The sequence below is a fragment of the Oncorhynchus clarkii genome, chromosome 3 (genome assembly GCF_045791955.1).
Source record: "Oncorhynchus clarkii lewisi isolate Uvic-CL-2024 chromosome 3, UVic_Ocla_1.0, whole genome shotgun sequence".
Taxonomy (NCBI): Eukaryota; Metazoa; Chordata; class Actinopteri; order Salmoniformes; family Salmonidae; genus Oncorhynchus; species Oncorhynchus clarkii.
Genome location: NC_092149.1, coordinates 14,873,541 through 14,898,374, shown reverse-complemented (window position 1 = coordinate 14,898,374; position 24,834 = coordinate 14,873,541). Strand labels below are relative to the sequence as shown.

Here is a 24,834-nt window from a genome sequence, read left to right as displayed (position 1 = left end):
GAGAGAGAGAGAGAGTGAGAGACCCAGAGAGAGAGAGTGAGAGACCCAGAGAGTGAGAGAGTGAGAGAGAGAGAGAGAGAGAGAGAGAGAGAGAGAGAGAGAGAGAGAGAGAGAGAGAGAGAGAGAGAGAGAGAGAGAGAGAGAGAGAGAGAGAGAGAGAGAGAGAGAGAGAGAGAGAGAGAGAGAGAGTGTCCAGGGCAGTTTAGACCCACAGCTGGGTCATTGTTTTGTCTGTCAGTGGCCAGGGACAGAAGGGCTCTGTGTGGACCGCTGGATGGGCTCTGAGACATCTCCAGCCAGCTCCACATGACACTGGTCTGCTTGAAGCACTCTCCCTCCAGGCCCTTCAACCTTCTTTCATAGACACAGGGGCGCGCACACACACACACACAAATGTCTCCCATTTGTCTCTCCTGACAAACTTCCAAGGCATGGATTTGGAATGGGACAGTTGCAAGAAAGAACACTCCTTGGCAGTTCTCAGCAAATGTCAGTTCTATATTCTTGGCTCGCTGCCAATTCTTTTTTATTTATTCTTTTTTTATTTTACCCCCTTTTTCTCCCCAATTTCGTGGTATCCAATTGTTTTTAGTAGCTACTATCTTGTCTCATCGCTACAACTCCCGTACGGGCTCGGGAGAGACGAAGGTTGAAAGTCATGCGTCCTCCGATACACAACCCAACCTGGGCGCGAACCCAGTCTCTGACGGCACAGCTGGCGCTGCAGTACAGCGCCCTTAACCACTGCGCCACTCGGGAGGCCCCCGCTGCCAATTCTTTATCAAAGCAATATTGAATAAAGATCTCTATGTTCTCGATTCCCTCCAAATGTTTAATTATTTTTTATTTAACCTTAATTGAAATGCCATAATAATTTGTTGCTTTGCTGTAATGATGTGTTGTGGTCTGTGGTGTTGTGGTCTGTGGTGTTGTGGTCTGTGGTGTTGTGGTCTGTGGTGTTGTGGTCTGTGGTGTTGTGGTCTGTGGTGTTGTGGCCTGTGGTGTTGTGGCCTGTGGTGTTGTGGTCTGTGGTGTTGTGGTCTGTGGTGTTGTGGTCTGTGGTCTGTGGTGTTGTGGTCTGTGGTGTTGTGGTCTGTGGTGTTGTGGTCTGTGGTCTTGTGGTCTGTGGTCTGTGGTGTTGTGGTCTGTGGTGTTGTGGTCTGTGGTGTTGTGGTCTGTGGTGTTGTGGTCTGTGGTGTTGTGGTCTGTGGTGTTGTGGTCTGTGGTGTTGTGGTCTGTGGTCTGTGGTGTTGTGGTCTGTGGTGTTGTGGTCTGTGGTCTGTGGTGTTGTGGTCTGTGGTGTTGTGGTCTGTGGTGTTGTGGTCTGTGGTGTTGTGGTCTGTGGTGTTGTGGTAGGCATCAATCAATAGAATGGCCAAGATGTGTCATAGCATAGAATCAAATGGTGCTTTTACTGTCACTGGCTGTCCCACTAGTCCCATTTCTACACCACCCTAAACAAACACCTTCTCCAACTCCCTCTCTTTCTCTCTGTGGGTTCTGTTGAGTCTTTGGAGAAGTTCTCCCTCCCTCCCTCTCAACTCTCCCTCTCTCTGGGACTCACTCTCTCCATGGATTAACATGTACTACTTACATACACATGCGCCCACACACACACGCTCCCACACACACACGCTCCCACACACACACACTCCCACGCTCCCACACTCCCACGCTCCCACACACACACACACACACACACACACACACACGCTCACACACGCTCACACACTGCTCACAAACACACAGAAAATACACAGAACACACCTACACACTAATTTCTGCCCCATTTTCCCTCCTTCTTGGTCCCCTGCCATGACTGCAGTGTTCCCTAGGAGGCCAGTCTTTTCACAGTTTCACAGTTTAGCACAAGGGGCACAGAGACACACTGAATGCAATACAGAAACACATACACACACACATGCAGACAGACACCAACAGAAGTACACAGCCATTCTGTTCTGCTCTGGCCGGGACTTCTTTAAGACATTCCTGAGATACTCTCTAGCCAGCCATGAACGACCAACTCCCTCCCTTCCCCTCAACAACACACACCACCCCTCCACCTCTCCTCCCTTTATCAGTCAGTACTCACCACCACAGTGGCAGTCTCCAGGCCCAGGGATCCCCAGCTCAGGAACAGAGCCAGCCAGGCCAGCACCGTCATCCTGGGAGGAGAGAAACCACACACACATAGGGGTCAGCGAAGCACCAAACACACCTCCTAGGAACCATCATATATTACACAGCCTACATGACACAGAGTCGCGGAGCATTACAAACTCAGTGTTGTTCGATGCAATATAACACACAGGGTTTAACTGTCGGTCTGTGTGTCTGTGTGTCTGTGTGTGTGTGTGTGCTTACAGGATGAGGAGCCAGCGAGCCTGTTTGGCTAGCCCCAGCAGGATGAACAGACACACTAGGAGGTCCAACAGCAACAGCAGCACGTAGGACAGCCACCTACAGCCCAGGAGATAACAGCCATCTCAGCAATAGGACACCATAGAACCACACAATGCAGGGAGTACACTTCCAAATACATTTCTATGGTGCTGAACGCAAAACTCAATCTTTCAGCAAACCACAAGGGAGTGATATACTGGCACACGCTATGTGTGTTCTTAACACCCAATTTAAAACATTGGAGAAGAAGACACTCCCACTCCCTTCCCTCACCTGTAGTCCTCGTTGACCATCAGTGTGTTGGCTGCCCAGCCAGGGGAGAAGGGGCTTGGCATGACCCCTCCGACTGGTGCCACTGTGGGGGCCATGGAGGGGGGCACAGGGGTGAGGGCTGCTATGGGAGGATCTCCGCTATTGTTACTGCTGTTCCAGGCACCCCCGTCAGAGGAGCGAGCCATGGTCAGAGAGGTGAGCAGGGACACCACGTTCTCTGACAGTCTCCTACAGTTCCGGGTGGACACCAAATAAGGCTTACTGCCTGTAAACAGCTCCTCCATAGTGGTCAGGGGCCCAGCGATGGACTGCTGTAGCCCAGAGATTGTGTCTGAAACCTGGGGAGGCGGAGAGGGAGGGGTGGGGCAGGACAGAGAGGTGGAGGTTATAAGTCATACAATCAATCTCATGGTTGATTGTATGACTTATAACCTCCACCTCTCTGTGGAATAAAACATGTACAAAGAGGGCATCCATCACCCAGACAGATAAACCACTGAGTGACCGCATGGGGACAGACAGATAAACCACTGAGTGACCGCATGGGGACAGACAGATAAACCACTGAGTGACCGCATGGGGACAGACAGATAAACCACTGAGTGACCGCATGGGGACAGACAGATAAACCACTGAGTGACCGCATGGGGACAGACAGATAAACCACTGAGTGACCGCATGGGGACAGACAGATAAACCACTGAGTGACCGCATGGGGACAGACAGATAAACCACTGAGTGACCGCATGGGGACAGACAGATAAACCACTGAGTGACCGTGTGGGGACAGACAGATAAACCACTGAGTGACCGTGTGGGGACAGACAGATAAACCACTGAGTGACCGCATGGGGACAGACATATTAACCACTGAGTGACCGTGTGGGGACAGACAGATAAACCACTGAGTGACCGCATGGGGACAGACATATTAACCACTGAGTGACCGTGTGGGGACAGACATATTAACCACTGAGTGACCGTGTGGGGACAGACATATTAACCACTGAGTGACCGTGTGGGGACAGACAGATAAACCACTGAGTGACCGCATGGGGACAGACAGATAAACCACTGAGTGACCGCATGGGGACAGACAGATAAACCACTGAGTGACCGCATGGGGACAGACAGATAAACCACTGAGTGACCGCATGGGGACAGACAGATAAACCACTGAGTGACCGCATGGGGACAGACAGATAAACCACTGAGTGACCGCATGGGGACAGACAGATAAACCACTGAGTGACCGCATGGGGACAGACAGATAAACCACTGAGTGACCGCACAGGGACAGACAGATAAACCACTGAGTGACCGCATGGGGACAGACAGATAAACCACTGAGTGACCGCATGGGGACAGACAGATAAACCACTGAGTGACCGTGTGGGGACAGACAGATAAACCACTGAGTGACCGTGTGGGGACAGACAGATAAACCACTGAGTGACCGCATGGGGACAGACATATTAACCACTGAGTGACCGTGTGGGGACAGACAGATAAACCACTGAGTGACCGCATGGGGACAGACATATTAACCACTGAGTGACCGTGTGGGGACAGACATATTAACCACTGAGTGACCGTGTGGGGACAGACATATTAACCACTGAGTGACCGTGTGGGGACAGACAGATAAACCACTGAGTGACCGCATGGGGACAGACAGATAAACCACTGAGTGACCGCATGGGGACAGACAGATAAAACACTGAGTGATCTCATGGGGACAGACAGATAAACCACTGAGTGACCGCATGGGGACAGACAGATAAACCACTGAGTGACCGTGTGGGGACAGACAGATAAACCACTGAGTGACCGTGTGGGGACAGACAGATAAACCACTGAGTGACCGCATGGGGACAGACATATTAACCACTGAGTGACCGTGTGGGGACAGACAGATAAACCACTGAGTGACCGCATGGGGACAGACATATTAACCACTGAGTGACCGTGTGGGGACAGACAGATAAACCACTGAGTGACCGCATGGGGACAGACATATTAACCACTGAGTGACCGTGTGGGGACAGACAGATAAACCACTGAGTGACCGCATGGGGACAGACATATTAACCACTGAGTGACCGTGTGGGGACAGACAGATAAACCACTGAGTGACCGCATGGGGACAGACATATTAACCACTGAGTGACAGTGTGGGGACAGACAGATAAACCACTGAGTGACAGCGTGGGGACAGACAGATAAACCACTGAGTGACCACGTGGTGATCCATATCACACCTGACAAGTTTACACCCCACTTTCTCTCCCTCTCCACCAATATATCTACCACACACACACACAAACACACACACACACACACACACATTGTGCATGTCTGAAATTTGCTGGGAGGGAGGAGCTGGAGTACTCACCAGCAGATCGATGGAAGCCAGTGTGTAATTGGCTGTGAGAAGAGATGAGGTCAACTGATATATCCCATCATTAGCCTCACTGTTGCCATAGAAACCAACGCCTATGGCAACACTGCGAAAAGGGGAACAGGGATTGAGGGAGAGAGATTCATATTTCATTCAGTTTGTACTGTATGTACATATTAAATGAATTTGACACAACAAGATGGAACTGGTGAGAGTGATGTGAAATGTGAGAAATGGACGAATGAACGAACGAACGACCACAGGAAAACATACAGATAGCTTTAAAGAGTCTTAGCAGTGTCTGCATCTGCAGTCTTCAGTTGGCGTGATATTAGAAACATAAAAAATAATCACATATATATCTCTGTTATTCAAATATTCAGATTAAAGCTTAGGCCAGATGTTCACCAAATCCCCTCGCACCCAAGAGCAATGGTATGACCCAATCTCCCACAAAGTATGTGACCCAGATTAGAAAGCGGGAAAAAGAGGAGGGGGTGTTTCATACACGTTTGACTGTATGTTTTCTATGACAGCATCATGTGTGTCTCATATGTGCTCTGATGCACAACTTGAAGAATAGGGTGTAATTTGAGATTTTTCCACAATGCATTTCTAAAACTAAGATGTCTACTACCATGTCTCCCCTTTTTCATCTAAACAGCAAGGTATCCGAGAGAGATGACATCATCATGGCCGCAGGGGGGAACATTATCACCATAACACAAACACCTGCATAATGATGACATCACTGAAGCGGAAATCAACTCAAGCTGACAATGCAATCCGATAACATGTGACAACGCTATGCTGCTGAGATGGGAGGGGAAATCCAACATCATGCGGTGTCAGAGCTGAAGGTGTTTAACTGTGGGTTTTCTATATGAGAACCCAATCTGGCTCAGTAAACCAGCACCGTCATGCTGTAGCCCAGAGATTGTGTCTGAAACCTGGGGAGGCGGAGAGGGAGGGGTGGGGCAGGACAGAGAGGTGGAGGTTATAAGTCATACAATCAATCTCATGGTTGATTGTATGACTTATAACCTCCACCTCTCTGTGGAATAAAACATGTACAAAGAGGGCATCCATCACCCAGACAGATAAACCACTGAGTGACCGCATGGGGACAGACAGATAAACCACTGAGTGACCGCATGGGGACAGACAGATAAACCACTGAGTGACCGCATGGGGACAGACAGATAAACCACTGAGTGACCGCATGGGGACAGACAGATAAACCACTGAGTGACCGCATGGGGACAGACAGATAAACCACTGAGTGACCGCATGGGGACAGACAGATAAACCACTGAGTGACCGTGTGGGGACAGACAGATAAACCACTGAGTGACCGTGTGGGGACAGACAGATAAACCACTGAGTGACCGCATGGGGACAGACATATTAACCACTGAGTGACCGTGTGGGGACAGACAGATAAACCACTGAGTGACCGCATGGGGACAGACATATTAACCACTGAGTGACCGTGTGGGGACAGACATATTAACCACTGAGTGACCGTGTGGGGACAGACATATTAACCACTGAGTGACCGTGTGGGGACAGACAGATAAACCACTGAGTGGTTTAGGTATCCGAGAGAGATGACATCATCATGGCCGCAGGGGGGAACATTATCACCATAACACAAACACCTGCATAATGATGACATCACTGAAGCGGAAATCAACTCAAGCTGACAATGCAATCCGATAACATGTGACAACGCTATGCTGCTGAGATGGGAGGGGAAATCCAACATCATGCGGTGTCAGAGCTGAAGGTGTTTAACTGTGGGTTTTCTATATGAGAACCCAATCTGGCTCAGTAAACCCCGCAAATTCTAATCTGGACCGCTAAACCAATTCCACTTCAGGGACTGATTAAGACCTGGGACACCAGGTGGGTGCAATTAATAATCAGGTAGAACAGACAACCAGCAGTACTCTGGACCTCGTAGGGTCAGATTTGAATACCTGCTGCAATATCCTCATGCAAACTTAAAATTAACATCCTGTCACAATGTGACTAAACGCCCTCATGACAGTGGATGACAGCATAGTCACCAGAGAGGGAACAGAGGAGAGAGGATTCAATACACTGAGATGGAACTTCTGACATCATCGTCACGGTGATAAGAAACCACGAATCAATTTCCAAACCACAAACATGCTGTCACAAGCCCAAACACCTAACCTCAGTGGCCTGGTCCCTGTGGTCAAACGAAAACTTGACCACGGTCAGTTAGGTCAACTGTCTGTGTCAGATATTGCCGTGAGCAAAATACTAACCCATTGTAAAGCAGGGACTGGACACTACTTTCTACAGTGCTCTGAAAATAACTTACATCAAAACTCACACATGGTTATTGGACCATTGGGAAATAATGAAAGTTAGAAGATGGTACCTCTGTATTATAAAAAGGATTCCCTTTCCTCTATCCTTGTGACAAATGGTCATATGGTTTGGTCACAGTTCATGAATACAACACTCATGGCACTGATGTCACAAAGATGACAGGACATCACAATGACCCTCATGATATCACAACATCCCAATGGCCTGCATAAAGAGGTCACAATGACCCTGGCAGTGACGTCACAATAACCTCTCTAACTCACCAGCACAGTGTGACAGCCGCCACCGACACCCAGGTGACGCAGCAGATACCCCGCCCTTTCTTGCCTCCGTATCCATGGCCAGTGCTGCCCTCTTCATCCTCCTCCTCTTCCTCAGATCCCTCGCTCCGGTCACCACGGCGACAGCAGCAGTAGTGTATAAGGAAGGAGATAATGACGAGGAGGGAGAGAACGAGAGCAATGGCCGAGAGACTAGAGAGGACCAGTAGAGTCTGAGAGAGTAAATCAAATTAAACACAGCACATTACAGACGGATGCTTATGGTAACACTGTCATTGTACTTGATTGCATAATGGAAAATGCATTTCTAAGTAACATTATCCCTCTGGGCAAAAACCTGACATAACGTAAAATCAATCTCTATATTCGGTTGATATTTAATTGCATTGCTAACGTGAATAAATCAACCCTTGAAATTCTGTTGTTGATTTACGGTGGAAATCTGGTTCACATTTGTATACGTTTCAGTTCTTTATTTTCAAAAAACAAACAATTAACCTAAAATTGTTGACAGATGACATTGATTAAATGTTGGTTCAACATATTTTTGCAGGCGGGATAGAATTGTATTTCAGAAACTCCCATGAGTCTCCTCCACACCATTTGAGAGTCAAATATTGAGGCCAGACTGTAGCAGCTAGGGCTGGGTAAATGTGTCAATATACTGTGTTATGGATAACAAAAGGGATTCAGAGCAGCTGGGAGGTGCATGTGTTAGTCATGAGGACTTTAGTGTATTCCCAGCCTTCAATATTCTGCAAGAATCCCTACAGTGTATTTATGCAAAATAGCTAAATAACAGGTTGATATTGTGATACCTAAAATCACAACTTTTATCCAAAGCGACTTACAGTCATGCATGCATACATTTTACGTATGGGTTGTCCCGGGAATCAAACCCATTACCCTGGCATTACAAGCACAATGCTCTACCAACTGAGCTACAAAGGACCACAACATTCTTTGGTCCTATAATTCCACTGTGACAAATGGCGTACAGTCCTACCTAGCCAAGCAGTGGAAGTGAAAGGTGATTAGAACATAAAGTTTTCCAGGGGACATCAACTAAAAAGCTGGAGGCTTTTTTCCACACAAATACACACACACACACACACACACACACACACACACACACACACACTAATCTGTATGACTCCATTCACAAGAGCATACCTACAGCATACCTACTGCATTCATTAACCAGTAATTGAATGTAATAATATCATTCCTGACTGTTTAACATACATACTGAACATGATTAAGGGTTAAAAGCTACCTTGTATCGTCACACTCAGCTGCAAGCTGTAGTGAACATTAACGTTACTAACCCCTGTCACATCTCTCCTGCATCTCATCTTCAGCCTGCACTCTGACATACTAGCATCCATCATACTCAACTTTACTGGAGAGTGCATTTAGCCAGAACGCATATCTACAGCATTATCCCTCTCCATCTGCCTGTCTCCCTCCCTTTCCTCTCCTCCACCTTATCTCTTATCCCTTTCTTATCCCTCTCTCCTGCTCTCTATAGCCCCCCCCCCACCCATCCATGTTCCCCCTCCTCCCTTGCCTACTTTCTTTCTCCTCCACTCCCTCTCTCTCTCACTCCCTCTCCTCCCCCTCCCTCTTTCTCTCCCCCTCACCCTCTCTCTTTCTTTCTATCCACGCCACTGCAACTCTATTAATAATCTGTGACCTACTTAAATACATTCACTGCCACCCTCACTTTCTCTATCCCTTTTTACTCTCTCTTTCTGTCCTGTCTTCTGTTCCCCACGACCTCCCCACGTTACTCATCCTCTCCTTTTTACTATCTCTTTCTGTCCTGTCTTCTGTTCCCCACGACCTCCCCACGTTACTCATCCTCTCCTTTTTACTATCTCTTTCTGTCCTGTCTTCTGTTCCCCACGACCTCCCCACGTTACACATCCTCTCCTTTTTACTATCTCTTTCTGTCCTGTCTTCTGTTCCCCACGTTACTCATCCTCTCCTTTTTACGCTCTCTTTCTGTCCTGTCTTCTGTTCCCCACGACCTCCCCACGTTACTCATCCTCTCCTTTTTACTATCTCTTTCTGTCCTGTCTTCTGTTCCCCACGTTACTCATCCTCTCCTTTTTACTCTCTCTTTCTGTCCTGTCTTCTGTTCCCCACGTTACTCATCCTCTCCTTTTTACTCTCTCTTTCTGTCCTGTCTTCTGTTCCCCACGTTACTCATCCTCTCCTTTTTACTCTCTCTTTCTGTCCTGTCTTCTGTTCCCCACAACCTCCTCATGTTACTCATCCTCTCTCCAAGTGCTTTCCATTTCTTTTGTCTTTCTCTACTGGCGGATTATTTGAGAATCTCTCTAGGTACCATAGACATGTTGTAAACATGCAATGTGTGTGACGTAGGGAGTAGGGACGTAGAGCCACTGGAAGGGAATGGTGAAACCTAGAAATGAACAACAACACAACAAACATTTTGACAATACAACATTTTGCTGCTACTACTACAGTGTCTCCAGATTAAAACACTCAAACACACAAACCAAATCCTACTCAAACCGTACTGTGGAACTTTTACAATTGCATGCCGATGATGAGAATGAATGTGAAATAAGATGGAGTCTGTAGTGGAGCTGGGGGATGTAAACTGAACTGTGGTGGAGATGGGAACAGAACAGTGTAATTAAGTGCTAACAGTTTTGAGGAGAGACAGCCAGGTGGTGTAATATTTCTGAAGAGTTGAAATCCAGGTCAAGATTCTTCTGAGTGGTCTGGGCTCGTTTCCCTGTCGATAACTAGGCCACTTGCACCACTAGCATGAATAAGCTGTTTAAATGCTCTAATAATATCAGTAGGATTCTGCAGATGCCGCTGTGCAAAACAGAGAGGGATCTTTATGGGGCAGTATTTAACATGAGGGGGGGGGGGGGGGGGATTCTGGATCAGACTTGGTTCTCATTCTTACCAAGTGCAATACATATTTTCCATTGAATCTTAGCTGTCTTTTATGATCTTGTTGTTTGAACCAAGAGAAAACTTGAGATAAATATGAATCAATCAGTCGTGCTGTATGATTGGCCAGTTGTAGTTTGCGATGGATGTGATTGGCTGTGGGCGTTTTCTGTTACCTGTTGGTACTCCCAGCTGTCGGGGATGAAGAGGTTGTCTCTCATCGTCATGGTGAGGTCTAGCCGGGGGAGGGCATGGCACATCCTCACCCATAGCGAAGGGGTGTAGCTGGGCACGGTCGCCATGGCAGCCATAGTCTATCGCCTAACCCCCCCTCCTCCACCCTGTTGAAAGGAACTAAGTGAAGAGAAGGGTTAGAATATCAAAGGTGTGTAAGTGATAGACATATTCCACATTTCCACACCAGTGGCGGACCAATGATAAATACTATGAGTAAACAAAGCCTTATGCTGTATGTGGTGCTGGGTGATGGCTATTGCAACTGAAATGTTGTCCGTCTACCACTCCTTCTTACACACTGGAAGCCAGGGAAGAAAGATAAGATGTTTCAGAACAACCCTGCTGAGGAGGCAGGGAGGGAGGGAGCAAGGGAGGGAGGGAGTGAGGGAACATCACCTCACCAACCACCCCCCCTCCAGTCTGTGGGAGAGCCAGCCAATGGTTGAACAGTTGTCAGACATGCTCATGTTCACTGAAACTTCCTATTTCATCAATCAGTGTACTCACTGTAGGTGGTTCAGGACAATGTGAAGTTTCTCCTAGACTCTGATCTAAGGTGATGTTTACATTGTCTTCTCCTAGACTCTGATCTAAGGTGATGTTTACATTGTCTTCTCCTAGACTCTGATCAAAGGTGATGCTTACATTGTCTTCTCCTAGACTCTGATCAAAGGTGATGCTTACATTGTCTTCTCCTAGACTCTGATCAAAGGTGATGCTTACATTGTCTTCTCCTAGACTCTGATCAAAGGTGATGCTTACATTGTCTTCTCCTAGACTCTGATCAAAGGTGATGCTTACATTGTCTTCTCCTAGACTCTGATCTAAGGTGATGCTTACATTGTCTTCTCCTAGACTCTGATCTAAGGTGATGCTTACATTGTCTTCTCCTAGACTCTGATCTAAGGTGATGCTTACATTGTCTTCTCCTAGACTCTGATCTAAGGTGATGCTTACATTGTCTTCTCCTAGACTCTGATCAAAGGTGATGCTTACATTGTCTTCTCCTAGACTCTGATCTAAGGTGATGTTTACATTGTCTTCTCCTAGACTCTGATCAAAGGTGATGTTTACATTGTCTTCTCCTAGACCACATCAAACTCATTCCACAGAGTTCTGAGTGTCTGTGGGTTTTCGCTCCTCCCTTGTACTTGATTGATGAATTAAGGTCACTAATTAGTAAGGAACTCCCCTCACCCTGTTGTCTAGGTCTTAATTGAAAGGAAATAACAAAAACCTTCAGAAACTAGGCTGTCTGTGGAATGAGTTTGACACCCCTGTCCTAGACTCTGATCTAAAGGTGAGGTTTTGTGTAAGGAATTGTGAAAGTCAAGGTGATCTAATCCTAGATCAGAGCTATGCCTAAGGGCTTGTACCTGGAGCGAGGAGGTATGCAGGGTGAAACCCTGTGGAGCAGAAACCACAGAGCAAGAACAGACATTGCTAATTATTTTTGCTCAGCTTCTAATCTACATTTGGATCACGGTTGTGGTCAATTCCATTCCAATTCAACTAAACCAACTACCCTGTCGTCTCTACTAACATCCTACTTCATCATACTCCTCAACCTATGGGAGCAGAGTAGGGGAGATAGTGGGAGGTCCAGTGGCAATCTCAGCCACACCACACAACCAGCACTATATAACAGAGGCAGAGTTGGGTCAATACAAGAGGGAGATTCAACCACCATCCGACCAACTATCAACACAACACCCCTCAACCATCCTGGAAATTAGAAGATACTATAAGAGATAGTATGTCTACAACAATGATGCACAGTAGCAGACTTCACACAACCACCCTCCAAAGGGAAGGAGAGAGGGGAAACAAGGGAGGACAGGTCAGTCTTTGTAGCCAAACTCCACCACCACACCCTGCTGAGAGACTCTGCTCCCCCTCCCTTCCTCAAGCCCAGCCAAGAGGGAGAAAGTAGGGGAAATACAAAGGGAAATCCGGTTATCCCAAATAGACACCGCAATCTACATTACAATCACAGAGCTATGAAGAGGGGATGAGGGGGGATGGTAAAGGGGGCCACGACACTGATTGTGCAGATTAAGAGAATACCAGGGTTTTACAGTTGAAGACAAGAGGGTTTCAAGAGAGCCTATGAGATGAGATCAGCACAGACTAGACCATTGACAGGAGTTGTACTGAGGAGTAGAGACAGGGGGTTGTACAGTACTGCTCTACATACAGTGAGACACAGAGGAACGTTGAGGAAAGACAATAGTGTATTTGATAGTGTCTATCAGGGGGGGATTCTTAGATTTGGATTCTGCACCAGGCTCCTATCTTGGTTTTGCTGTCTTTGAATGTTTAGAACATTCAGCATTGTATCACATGAATTCTCATCCTTTTTAATGATCCATCTGTATGAGCACACGACACTACATTTGAATAGAAGCACTACACAATACATGATCAAGAATGTATGATCAAGAATCACATTTGACCTATAACTATAACTATTTTAGAAATATCAACCCAGTCTTTTTACTGTAGCAGCCATTTCAAATCCATTAAGTCTCAATGGACATAATAAGTCCAGGTGTTGGGGTCATTGTTTGGGATGTGTGTGTGTGGTGTGTGTGCATGTGGATTTGGGGCATCCCAGGCCCAGAGAGGGTTAAACAGACAACCCAGACAGTCAATCCCAAGCTCATTAGAATAAGCCTGTTCCCCTTAATGGCTCCAAACCCCCAACTGTCACTAACAAAATCAATGCCAACACTCTGTTTCACTTGTGAACAGTGGGAGCAGAATGGTTTCACACACTGCCGTCCATCCCCTCACACTGAGGCTGTCAACAGACTGGTGTTATTGTTGTAGTCTCACATTGTTATGGCCAGACTCTGATGCTATATCAACAAACAGGATTTTTCATGTTATAGTCTTAAATTATTCGGCTGTGAGGGTGGTAGAGGATGTTGTCACATTAGGTGAATTATAGGAATGTTGTTGTGTGGTTAGACTGTAGTGTGAATTGAAATTCAATTAAAAAAAGTCTACATTAACAATTTTTGGCAATTATCATTGTTACGGCTACAGGTATCCTGTGTGTATCCTGTGTGTATTTTCTTTCCTTCTCCCTTATTGGCGACACCTGTGAATCAGTCACCAATCAGTCAGCAATCAGGAGACACCTGCTCCTTTTCCCTTACCCAATCACATCCCCTTTCCATTGGTTTAAAAGTATCCCAATCAGTTCTCTCTTTTGTTTTTGCAACTGCATGTTACTTTATCCATTATACACTACCCGTAGGTAAATATTGTCTAAAGAACACTAGTTAGAACTGGGCGGACCACCCACTGTATTTTATTGGTTAGTGAGCTATCTGTTGTTGAAGCAGGTTGTCTAGCTTAGGGGTGTTTTTGGATAATGTTATTTCTTTCCTTGGGTCCAGCTCAGCCCCTTTTCCCGCCCCCCTTTACCGTGTGTTTAAAAATAAACCATGAGTGTTTGACGGTACTCTTAAGTTGTCTGTGATTTTTGTTCTCACTGTTCCTTTTCACTGTCATAATTTGCAAGAGTTAAGTTGCGGGTCTCGTTTCCACCCCCCCTAGACTGCAGGGCCAAAGGGATTCGTAACATAAGTGGGGGCTCATCTGGGATCGGTCTTTACTGACACCCATGCCGCTCGTGCAAATTGTTGTAGTGGTCTAGTTCAGTGTTGAGCGTCATAGCTGATGTAGCATTAGTGTTTGATATTTGTTGGCTCTTGTGTTTTCGTGGTAGTTCAAAATGGCTACATTTGATTTTAAATCCTTTTTGGATAACACTACATGCGAGGTTTTTGACAAATGTTGTAGAGTTGATTTACTGACCTTGGCTGACCATTACTCTGTATCGATTCCGCAGAGTTTACTTAATGCGGAGGTTAAACAACTGGTGTTAAGTGTTTTGTTGGAAGGGCAGGTGCTTGTGTTACCGCTGCCTGAGTCTACTACCCCTGTAGGGGATGTTGCTGCTCCTGTAAGCCCGTCGGTGTCTAAGGGCGAGGCTAAAGCTCCAGCCACATTGTCCATTTTGATCCACTCTCCCCACAGTCAAACGGTGATGCCAGGAGGGATGTCCGTTCGACACAGCTCCAACTGGAGGCGGAAGAGAGCCCAAATTAGGCGAGAAAATCTCCAGTTGGAAATGTGTAAACTTGAGGCAGAAAAAGAACAGCGGCAGTTGGAGATGTGTAAAATTGAGACAGAAAAATAACAGCGGCAGTTGGAGTTAAAAATGCGCCAGATGGAACTGGAGGCAGAGACAGCGAGGCTAGCCTCCGTTCCTGCTGTGCCTGTTAGTGAGCCGTCCTCACCAGCTGGAGCTTCCAACACTTTTGACATTAGTAGGCAGATTGACTCTCTGACCAAAGGCACTAAGGCAGAGATTGACTCCTATTTGTGTGTTTTTGAACGTATAGCTGTAGCATTGAAATGGCCTGAAGAGGTATGGTGCCTATTACTTCAGTGTAAATTAACTGGTAAAGCCCAAGAGGTTTTGTCAGCGCTACCTCTTGAAGACAGTTTGAATTATGAAGTGGTCAAAGCTACTGTTCTATGCGCCTATGAACTTGTGCCTGAGGCATACCGACAGAGATTTAGGTCTCATAGAAAGTCTTCTAGTAAGACTTATGTAGAATTTGCTAGAGACAAGGGAAATCTGTTTGATAAATGGCATGCGGCTAGCAAGGTAACTGATTTCAACTCTCTCGGGAGCTAATCTTGCTGGAAGAGTTTAAAAATTGCTTACCAGAAGGCATTGTAGTTTACCTAAATGAACAAAGTATCCTCCTTGTCAGAAGCGTCTGTGTTGGCAGACGAGTTTGTGTTGACGCACAAGAGCGTGTTTTCAGCTCATACTGAGAGTAGAGCCGCTGAATTGCCTACTTTTAGTCCTAGCCGGCCAGCAGTACATCAAGCACGCCCGAAAAATGAGCGTCCCTGTTTCTATTGTCATAAGGTGGGACATATGATTAATGATTGCTTCCTGCTAAAACGCAAACAAGGGATGCCTCTTCGTGCCAAGCCGCCAACAGGTGTTGGTCTAAATCGTACGGTTGTGAGGCCTGAAACTAAACAAGTGCCTCAGGGTAACTGTAGTTTGAAAGTCCCAGTCCCCGACCGCAATAATGAACCGTTCATTTGAGGGGTTTGTGTCCCTAACGAATGATGAAGCGTCTCAGCGTCCGGTTAAAATCCTTAGAGATACTGGTGTGGCGCAGTTGTTTATATTGTCTGATGTGTTTCCCTTATCTGACAATACATACTGTGGTTCCAGTGTGTTAGTGCAGGGTATTGAAATGGGTTTTGTCCCAGTGCCATTGCACTTTGAGTGTACACTGAGTTAATCAGTGGAATATTCAGGAGTGGGGGCACGTCCTATGTTGCCAGTAAAGGGTGTGACCTTTATAATGGGTAACGATATTGCCGGAGGAAAGGTAGTACCCGTATTGGATAAAAGTGACCACTCTCTCCAATGAGCTGGCACAGAGTTATCCACATGTATTCCCCGCTTGTGCTGTCACTTGTCCTCAGGCACGACAAGTGGGTGACGTGATAGATTTGTCGAACACTGTTCTGTTCAAAGAAGTTGATCCAGAGGATGGGTTGTATGCTACCTCTGAGGAGCCCAGGGAAGTATGTTGAACTTATTGCTGATGCAATACAGTTACCAGTCACTCGTGAGCAGCTGATTGCTAACCAAAAGGTTGACAACAAGCTTGCTAAATGTTTTTCTAGGGTTGTCTCATTGGAAGAGGTAAAGAAGAAGAACGTGGCTTTCTTCATTGATGGTAATTTCCTCCTGCATAAATGGACATCCCATGTTGACGTGGGCGGAGATTGGAATGCTATTTACCAAATAGTGATTCCTACAGCCTTTCGACAAAATGTGTTATCCCTTGCTCATGATCACCAGTGGTCCGGTCATTTAGGAATCACCAAGACTTATGATCGAGTTCTTCAACATTTCTTTTGGCCGGGTTTAAAACCAGATGTGGATCAGTTCTGTCGGACATGCCACACATGTCAGATAACAGGAAAATCTGGTTATTCCTCCCGCTCCTCTTTGTCCAATACCTGTCATAGGTGAACCATTCGAACATGTGGTGGTTGATTGTGTTGGACCATTACCGAAGACAAAATCGGGTAACCAGTTTCTGTTAACGATTATGTGTATGGCAACAAGATACCCCGAGGCCATTCCTCTGCAAAGGATTACAGCTCCGGTGGTGAGTAAAGACTTAATAAAATTCTTCACAACATTCGGGTTACCTAAGGTGGTACAAAATGATCAAGGTACCAATTTCCTATCAAAGCTCTTCAAGCAGGTGTTAAAATCCCTGTAAATTATGCACCGTGTGTCAAGCGCATATCACCCAGAGTCTCAGGGTGCGCTTGAACGTTGGCATCAGACACTGAAGTCTATGCTACGTAAATAAGGTTTGGAATCTGAGAAAGATTGGGATGAGCAACACCCATCAACCAAGAAGCCCCGCATGCGTACAGCCGATGACGTCATCTCTCGGATCCTGTGGGACCCGTCGGTGGAGCCGGCGGACTTTGTGGTGGGGTATGTGGACCGCTTCCTTGGGGTGCTGGAGCGGCTTGGTTTGAAGAAATCAACTGTGGGAGCAATTATTAGGAAATGGAAGACATACAAGACCACTGATAATCTCCCTCGATCTGGGGCTCCACGCAAGATCTCACCCCGTGGGGTCAGAATGATCACAAGAACGGTGAGCAAAAATCCCAGAACCACACGGGGGGACCTAGTGAATGACCTGCAGAGAGCTGGGACCAAAGTAACAAAGCCTACCATCAGTAGGCGCCGCCAGAGACTCAAATCCTGCAGTGCCAGACGTGTCCCCCTGCTTAAGCCAGTACATGTCCAGGCCCGTCTGAAGTTTGCTAGAGAGCATTTGGATGATCCAGAAGAAGATTGTGAGAATGTCATATGGTCAGATGAAACCAAAATATAACTTTTTGGTAAAAACTCAACTCGTCGTGTTTGGAGGACAAAGAATGCTGAGTTGCATCCAAAGAACGCCATACCTACTGTGAAGCATGGGGGTGGAAACATCATGCTTTGGGGCTGTTTTTCTGCAAAGGGACCAGGACGACTGATCCGTGTAAAGGAAAGAATGAATGGGGCCATGTATCGTGAGATTTGAGTGAAAACCTCCTTCCATCAGCAAACGCATTGAAGATGAAACGTGGCTGGGTCTTTCAGCATGACAATGATCCCAAACACACCGCCCGGGCAACGAATGAGTGGCTTCGTAATAAGCATTTCAAGCAAGTCTCCAGGTCTCAACCCCATAGAAAATCTTTGGAGGGAGTTGAAAGTCTGTGTTGCCCAGCAACAGCCCCAAAACATCACTGCTCTAGAGGAGATCTGCATGGAGGAATGGGCCAAAATACCAGCAACAGTGTGTGAAAACCTTGTGAAGATTTACAGAAAACCTTTGACCTCTGTCATTGCCAACAAAGGGTATATAAAAAAGTATTGAGATAAACTTTTGTTATTGACCAAATACTTATTTTCCACCATAATTTGTAAATAAATTCATTAAAAATCCTACAATGTGATTTTCTGGATGTTTTTTTCTAATTTTGTCTGTCATAGTTGAAGTGTACTTATGATGAAAATTACAGGCCTCTCTCATCTTTTTAAGTGGGAGAACTTGCACAATTGGTGGCTGACTTTTTTGCCCCACTGTACAACCAGAACCAGCGCCTTATGAGGTGGGCGCTTATTGTGCAAAAATATAATTTGGAGATCCGCCACAAAAAGGGTTCTGATGTTTTAGCAGATGCTTTGTCTCCTGTGTAAAAATTATGATTTTTGTATTTTTCTTAAGGTTGCCTTTGTTTGTTGATCTTGTTGGTGTTCATTGTAAATAGTTTGTAAATACTTTGGTAGCAATCCTTATAGGTTTGCTCTTTTAAGGGTGGGGGCGTTACAGATACAGGTATCCTGTGTGCATCATGTGTGTATATTCTTTCCTTCTCCCTTATTCACAGGTGTCGCCAATCAGGAGACACCTGCTCCTTTCCCTTACCCAATCACATCCCTTTCCCTTGGTTTTTATTTTTTACATTTTATTTCACCTTTATTTAACCAGGTAGGCTAGTTGAGAACAAGTTCTCATTTACAACTGCGACCTGGCCAAGATAAAGCATAGCAGTGTGAACAGACAACAACACAGTTACACATGGAGTAAACAATAAACAAGTCAATAACACAGTAGAAAAAAAGAAAGAGTCTATATATATTGTGTGCAAAAGGCATGAGGAGGTATGCGAATAATTACAATTTAGCAGATTAACACTGGAGTGATAAATGATCAGATGGTCAGTCATGTGCTGGTAGAGATACTGGTGTGCAAAAGAGCAGAAAAGTAAACAAATAAAAACAGTATGGGGATGAGGTAGGTAAATTGGGTGGGCTATTTACCGATAGACTATGTACAGCTGCAGCGATCGGTTAGCTGCTCAGATAGCAGATGTTTAAAGTTGGTGAGGGAGGTAAAGGTCTCCAACTTCAGCAATTTTTGCAATTCGTTCCAGTCAGTAGCTGCAGAGAACTGGAAGGAAAGGCGACCAAATTAGGTGTTGGCTTTAGGGATGCTCAGTGAGATACACCTGCTGGAGCGTGTGCTACGGGTGGGTGTTGCCATTGTGACCAGTGAAATGAGATAAGGCGGAGCTTTACCTAGCATGGACTTGTAGATGACCTGGAGCCAGTGGGTCTGGCGACGAATATGTAGTGAGGGCCAGCCGACTAGAGCATATGCTTTAGTAACAAAACGGATGGCACTGTGATAAACTGCATCCAGTTTGCTGAGTAGAGTATTGGAAGCTATTTTGTAGATGACATCGCCGAAGTCGAGGATCGGTAGGATAGTCAGGTTTAAAAGTATCCCAATCAGTTCTCTCTTTTGTTTTTTGCAACTCCATTATCCTGTGAGTATTGTTTTGTTATGGTGTTTGACTGTTTGTTTGATCGTGGGAAAAGGGGGTACCAAGACAAGTCGCCCATGGACATACACTACCCGTAGGTAAATATTGTCTAAAGAACACTAGTTAGAACTGGGTGGACCACCCACTGTATTTTATTGGTTAGTGAGCTAGCTGTTGTTGAAGCAGGTAGTCTAGCTTAGGGGTGTTTTTGGATAATGTTATTTCTTTCCTTGGGTCCAGCTCAGCCCCTTTTCCCGCCCCCCTTTACCGTGTGTTTAAAAATAAACCATGAGTGTTTGACGGTAGACTTAAGTTGTCTGTGGTTTTTGTTCTCACTGTTATAATTTGCAAGAGTTAAGTTGCGGGTCTCGTTTCCATCCCCCTAGACTGCAAGGCCAAAGGGATTCATAACAATCATAAATCTGTCTGTCCTCAACCAGATGTGGTGTCAACAATGGGAACTAGTGCTAACATGAACCCAGAAAGGGATTGAGGGGGCACCAGGGAGGGAGCAGCCTGAGTTGAGCAGTGGTCCAGCAGTAGTTGTCGTCAGAGGGAGGCAGGCTCAAGTTGACGTGATGCTTCCTGCCAGCTTGTTACCATTGCATAACTGAAGGAAAATAATGGGGAGTTCGCACTCACGTGATAGGGGGAGCAAGGAGAAGGGGAGAGGAGAGTGAGACGGAAGAAGGAAACTTCTGTGCCTTGCACTCGCTGCTTCAAAACCAACAAGAGACTCTCAGGAACAACAAAGCCGAGGAGAAATGGATAAAATACAGTAGAATAGACATCAACTATCTGTCACTGCACTGAACCAAGCTGACTGACTCAACCCTGGGAATGGCTCTGTTATGAAACAGTCACTCAGCTATTTGTATTGAGGGAGCCTCCAGAATATGTTTCTCCACGAGGCCATTTTGTAAGGCGGTTAATGAGGAAGACTGAGAATGTGCAGCTGGGAAGAAAATCCTCTTTGGACAGTAAAGCCACCTTCTCCTTTATCCTGTATTGCACCACATATTCTTATTACTACACATCACAAACAACAGCTTTCTTCTGGGCCACTGGGTATGAATAATGACATGCAACAGAAATCATGCCGCACGTTAAGACCCAATGGTCTCCCTAACGACCACTTAAGGACACTCTTAATGATTGCCGTTTATGAGACAGTTATATGGCCCTGTGATACACACCACAGCCCAGTTATCATCAGTCAGTGGGGACATGAACGGCCCATTCAGTGTGAGGACTGTAATGTATCTACACTACCGTTTAAAACTTTGGGGTCACTTAGAAATGTCCTTGTTTTGAAAGAAAAGCACATTTTTTGGTCCATTAAAATAACAATTGTCAGAAATACACTGTAGAGATTGTTAATGTTGTAAATGACTATTGTAGCTGGAAACGGCAGATTTTATGGAATATCTCCATAGGCATACAGAGGCCCATTATCAGCAACCATCACTCCTGTGTTCCAATGGCACATTGTGTTATCTAATCCAAGTTTATTTTAAAAGGCTAATTGATCATTAGAAAACCCTTTTGCAATTATGTTAGCATAGCTGAAAACTGTTCTGATTAAAGAAGCAATAAAACTGTCCTTTAGACTCGTTGAGTATCTGGTGCATCAGCATTTGTGGGTTCGATTACATGCTCAAAATGGCCAGAAACAAATAACATTTATTCTGAAACTCATCAGTCTATTTTTGTTCTGAGAAATTAAGGCTATTCCATGCGAGAAATTGCCAAGAAACTGAAGATCTCGTACAACACTCTTTGCTACTCCCTTCACAGAACAGCGCAAACTGGCTTTAACCAGAATAGAAAGAGGAGTGTGAGGCCCCGGTGCACAACTGAGCAAGAGGACAAGTACATTCGTGTCTAGTTTGAGAAACAGACACCTCACAAGTCCTCAACTGGCAGCTTCATTAAATAGTACCCGCAAAACACCAGTCTCCACATCAACAGTGAAGAGGCGACTCCGGGATGCTGACCTTCTAGGCAGAGTTGCAAAGAAAAAGCCATATCTCAGAATAGCCAATACAAATAAAAGATTAAGATGGGCAAAATAACACAGAACCTGGACAGAGGAACTCTGCCTAGACGGCCAGCATCCCGGAGTCGCCTCTTCACTGTTGACGTTGAGACTGGTACTTGGCGGGTACTATTTAATGAGTCATTTACAACATTAACAGTGTCTACACTGTATTTCTGATCAATTTGATGTTATTTTAATGGACAAAAAAATAGCTTTTTTTCAAAAACAAGGACATTTTTAAGTGACCCCAAATTTTTTAACGGTAGTGTATAAATACACATTTCCTTTTCATAACCACAGACTCTAATAGAGGTTGAATTGTTTCTTATTAAATTAATATTTAAGTTTCAGTTGAAATTCATGTTTGTGTAAAAAAAAAAATGTCCCACCAGGATCACGCACGTTTGTTTTACTATCCTTGTGGGTAACAAAGAAAAAAGACATTTAAAATGCTATTTTCCCTAACCCTTAACCCTAACCTTAACCCTAACCCTTATCCTAATTGTAACCCTAAGCCTAAAATAGCCTTTTTACTTGTGGGGACCAGCAAAATGTACACATTTGTCCAAATTTTGGATACAAGAATAGTTAAATCAAACCATACCATACACACACACACACACACACACACACACACTTCCCCAAATCAATGAAAGATTGAGTGCATTCAGCTGCAGGCTGCTCCGTGCTTGTAGAATCAATAAATCCAACATGGAGCTTTGGAGTGTGCAAGAGTATAACATACAGTACCAAGAGGATGGACAAATGCTCCCACACTAACAATCTCATTTAGAAGCTTGCACAAAGTCAACTGTAGCTTTTGTGAGAGGTTTGCTGAAGATGAAGCTAAGCAAACTATTCAGTGACATACAATGTGATATTTTAAAATATCACTTATCAACTAAAATATCTCTTATCAACTATGATAAAGTAGAGAGATTGACAAAACAATCCAAAACAGAATTAATCAAACTAACATGGTTCAACCTCAATGTTTTATAAATCATGTCCTAATTTCAACATCAGCCAATGCAGACATTGCGTAAAAATCCAAACATTTGATGTAAAACCCTCTCCCCTTTCCATCATTGAACATAAACTGCAATGGTCTAACAGTGCATGATGAATCTATTTCACTTGACTGCCCATTCATCTTGTAGAACACAGACAATTCACCCATGGTGAATGAGTGATTGAAGAGTGATCCGTTTCTTACCTTTGACTGTAGCGTTGGTAGGGTGTTCTGCTATCTCTTGCTCTTCTCTGGTGTTCTGTCAAATATCTACACACTCACTGAGGTATACCGTTGCCAACCATCAACGCTGGATCCTCTTGGGAAAAAAACTCATCCTGAAATATATAGGTTTAGGGGACATGAACCCCAAAAATATGTCAAATGTAAATAAATAACAGGGTCTGTTTTTGAAAATATTAAACAGCCTGTGATTGGATGGTTGTCTGGTAACAGTGGAGAGGTGCTTGTGTTGATGGATAAGAGAGGAGCCCTCAGCGCAAGAGAGAGAGGAGAGAGAGGGAGGAGAGAGAGGGATTAGGATTGAGAAGACACCCCAGAGGGACCCTTATCGTCATGTCAGAACCCCATTCAGGCAGCAGATCGCTCAGCCAGGCGACTTCACAACAAGGCAGCGACACGATTGTGCCAAGCGATAATGAATCTGTTAACGGGGATTAGGACTCCATCCATTCTCAGCTCACACAAATGGTGATGCTGCTGGGCGATACAGACACAGCTCTTACTGAAACCTCCATCAACACTCAGTCACACACACAACATACCAATCTCTACACTCTCAGATTAGGAGGCAAAAATCTGACCAATCAACAAATCATCACAAAAAAAATCTACGATTGTCTAAATGCAAAAATACAAAACGAGAAAAGGTCCAATTATTCGAGTTTGAGTCACATTTCAGATTTCTGCACAAAAAATCCACAAAATATTTGTTGAAGAAATCTCCTGTGTAGTTAGGCAGGGCAGTGTTTGGCTGTGTTGTGCAGAGAGGAAGAGGTAGAGATGCACATATATTTAGGCAGAAGCAAATAAGCACACCACTCTTGCTCTCAGATGGATACTGAGAGCAAGAGAGGAGGGAGGGCAGGATGGAGGGTGCAACAAAGATATTGTGAATAGGAAAAAAGATGGGTTGTCAACTGGACAGTGAGTGAGCGTGAGAGAAAGAGGGAGGGATGGAGGGAGGGATAGTGAGCGATGAATAGAGGGAGAGGGGAGTTGCAAAACCAGTTTCGAGTAGAGACTGCAAAATAGTGTCAACACCATGATTCAACAACAACGAGAAAAAGCAGAGATGGAGAGAATGAGAGATGATCTTCCATGACCGTGGGTGATTTGACTGAAAAAGAGGGGGATTACAAATAAACAATAAAAACAAAGTGAGAGCGGGTGGAATGAGAGACCAGGGTGTTTGTGCCATTGGAGGACGGGGGAGAACGAGAGAGCGAGAGGGAGGGGTGGCATTCGTTTTTCTGTGTCACAGAAAGGGAGTGGGGGAAGGGAGTCAGAGAGATAATGTGAGCAAGGGAGCGTACGGGAGTGAGAGAGAGAGAGAGTGAGAGAACACACTAGTGTGCGTGTATCTAGGAGGAAAAGAGAGAAAATTGTATTACGTATGCAAGAGTTACTCAGAGAGTTAACCGTGCCTCCATGGCTCTCACTTAGACCCAGCACTATACTGTAGCAGCCATCCTCTCTCCTCTCTCCTCATCTTATCCTCCCTTCATCCCCATTTCTCCTTTATCATACGTCCGTCCCTCTTCACTCTCCATCCCCCTCTCTCCATCTATTTATCCTCTCCATCCCTCTCTCTCCTTTTTCATCCCTCTCTCTCCTTTTTCATCCCTCTCTCTCCTTTTTCATCCCTCCCTCTACCCCATCCCTCTCTCTCCTTTGTCCA

The 24,834-nt window shown here is 45.3% G+C and overlaps 1 protein-coding gene across 8 annotated transcripts in view; it reads right to left on the bottom strand.

The window, feature by feature from the left end:
• Nucleotides 1–24,154, bottom strand: part of LOC139388746 (tweety family member 1) — a 39,438-nt gene extending 15,284 nt beyond the window's left edge. For 4 of the 8 annotated variants that reach the window (XM_071135668.1, XM_071135684.1, XM_071135676.1 and 1 more), the window contains exons 1-7: nucleotides 23,118–24,152; nucleotides 10,839–11,016; nucleotides 7,708–7,937; nucleotides 5,075–5,186; nucleotides 2,680–3,017; nucleotides 2,368–2,463; nucleotides 2,096–2,168 (exon numbers count right to left, since the gene is read on the bottom strand). In XM_071135668.1, the coding sequence (XP_070991769.1) occupies nucleotides 2,096–2,168; nucleotides 2,368–2,463; nucleotides 2,680–3,017; nucleotides 5,075–5,186; nucleotides 7,708–7,937; nucleotides 10,839–10,973 (984 nt within the window). In that variant the 5' untranslated portion in view covers nucleotides 10,974–11,016; nucleotides 23,118–24,152. Of the gene's footprint in view, nucleotides 1–2,095; nucleotides 2,169–2,367; nucleotides 2,464–2,679; nucleotides 3,018–5,074; nucleotides 5,187–7,707; nucleotides 7,938–10,838; nucleotides 11,017–23,117 lie in introns of all 8 variants that reach the window. The other 4 variants (XR_011629327.1, XM_071135628.1, XM_071135642.1 and 1 more) reach the window with 2 other exon arrangements.
• Nucleotides 24,155–24,834: the final 680 nt, after the last annotated feature.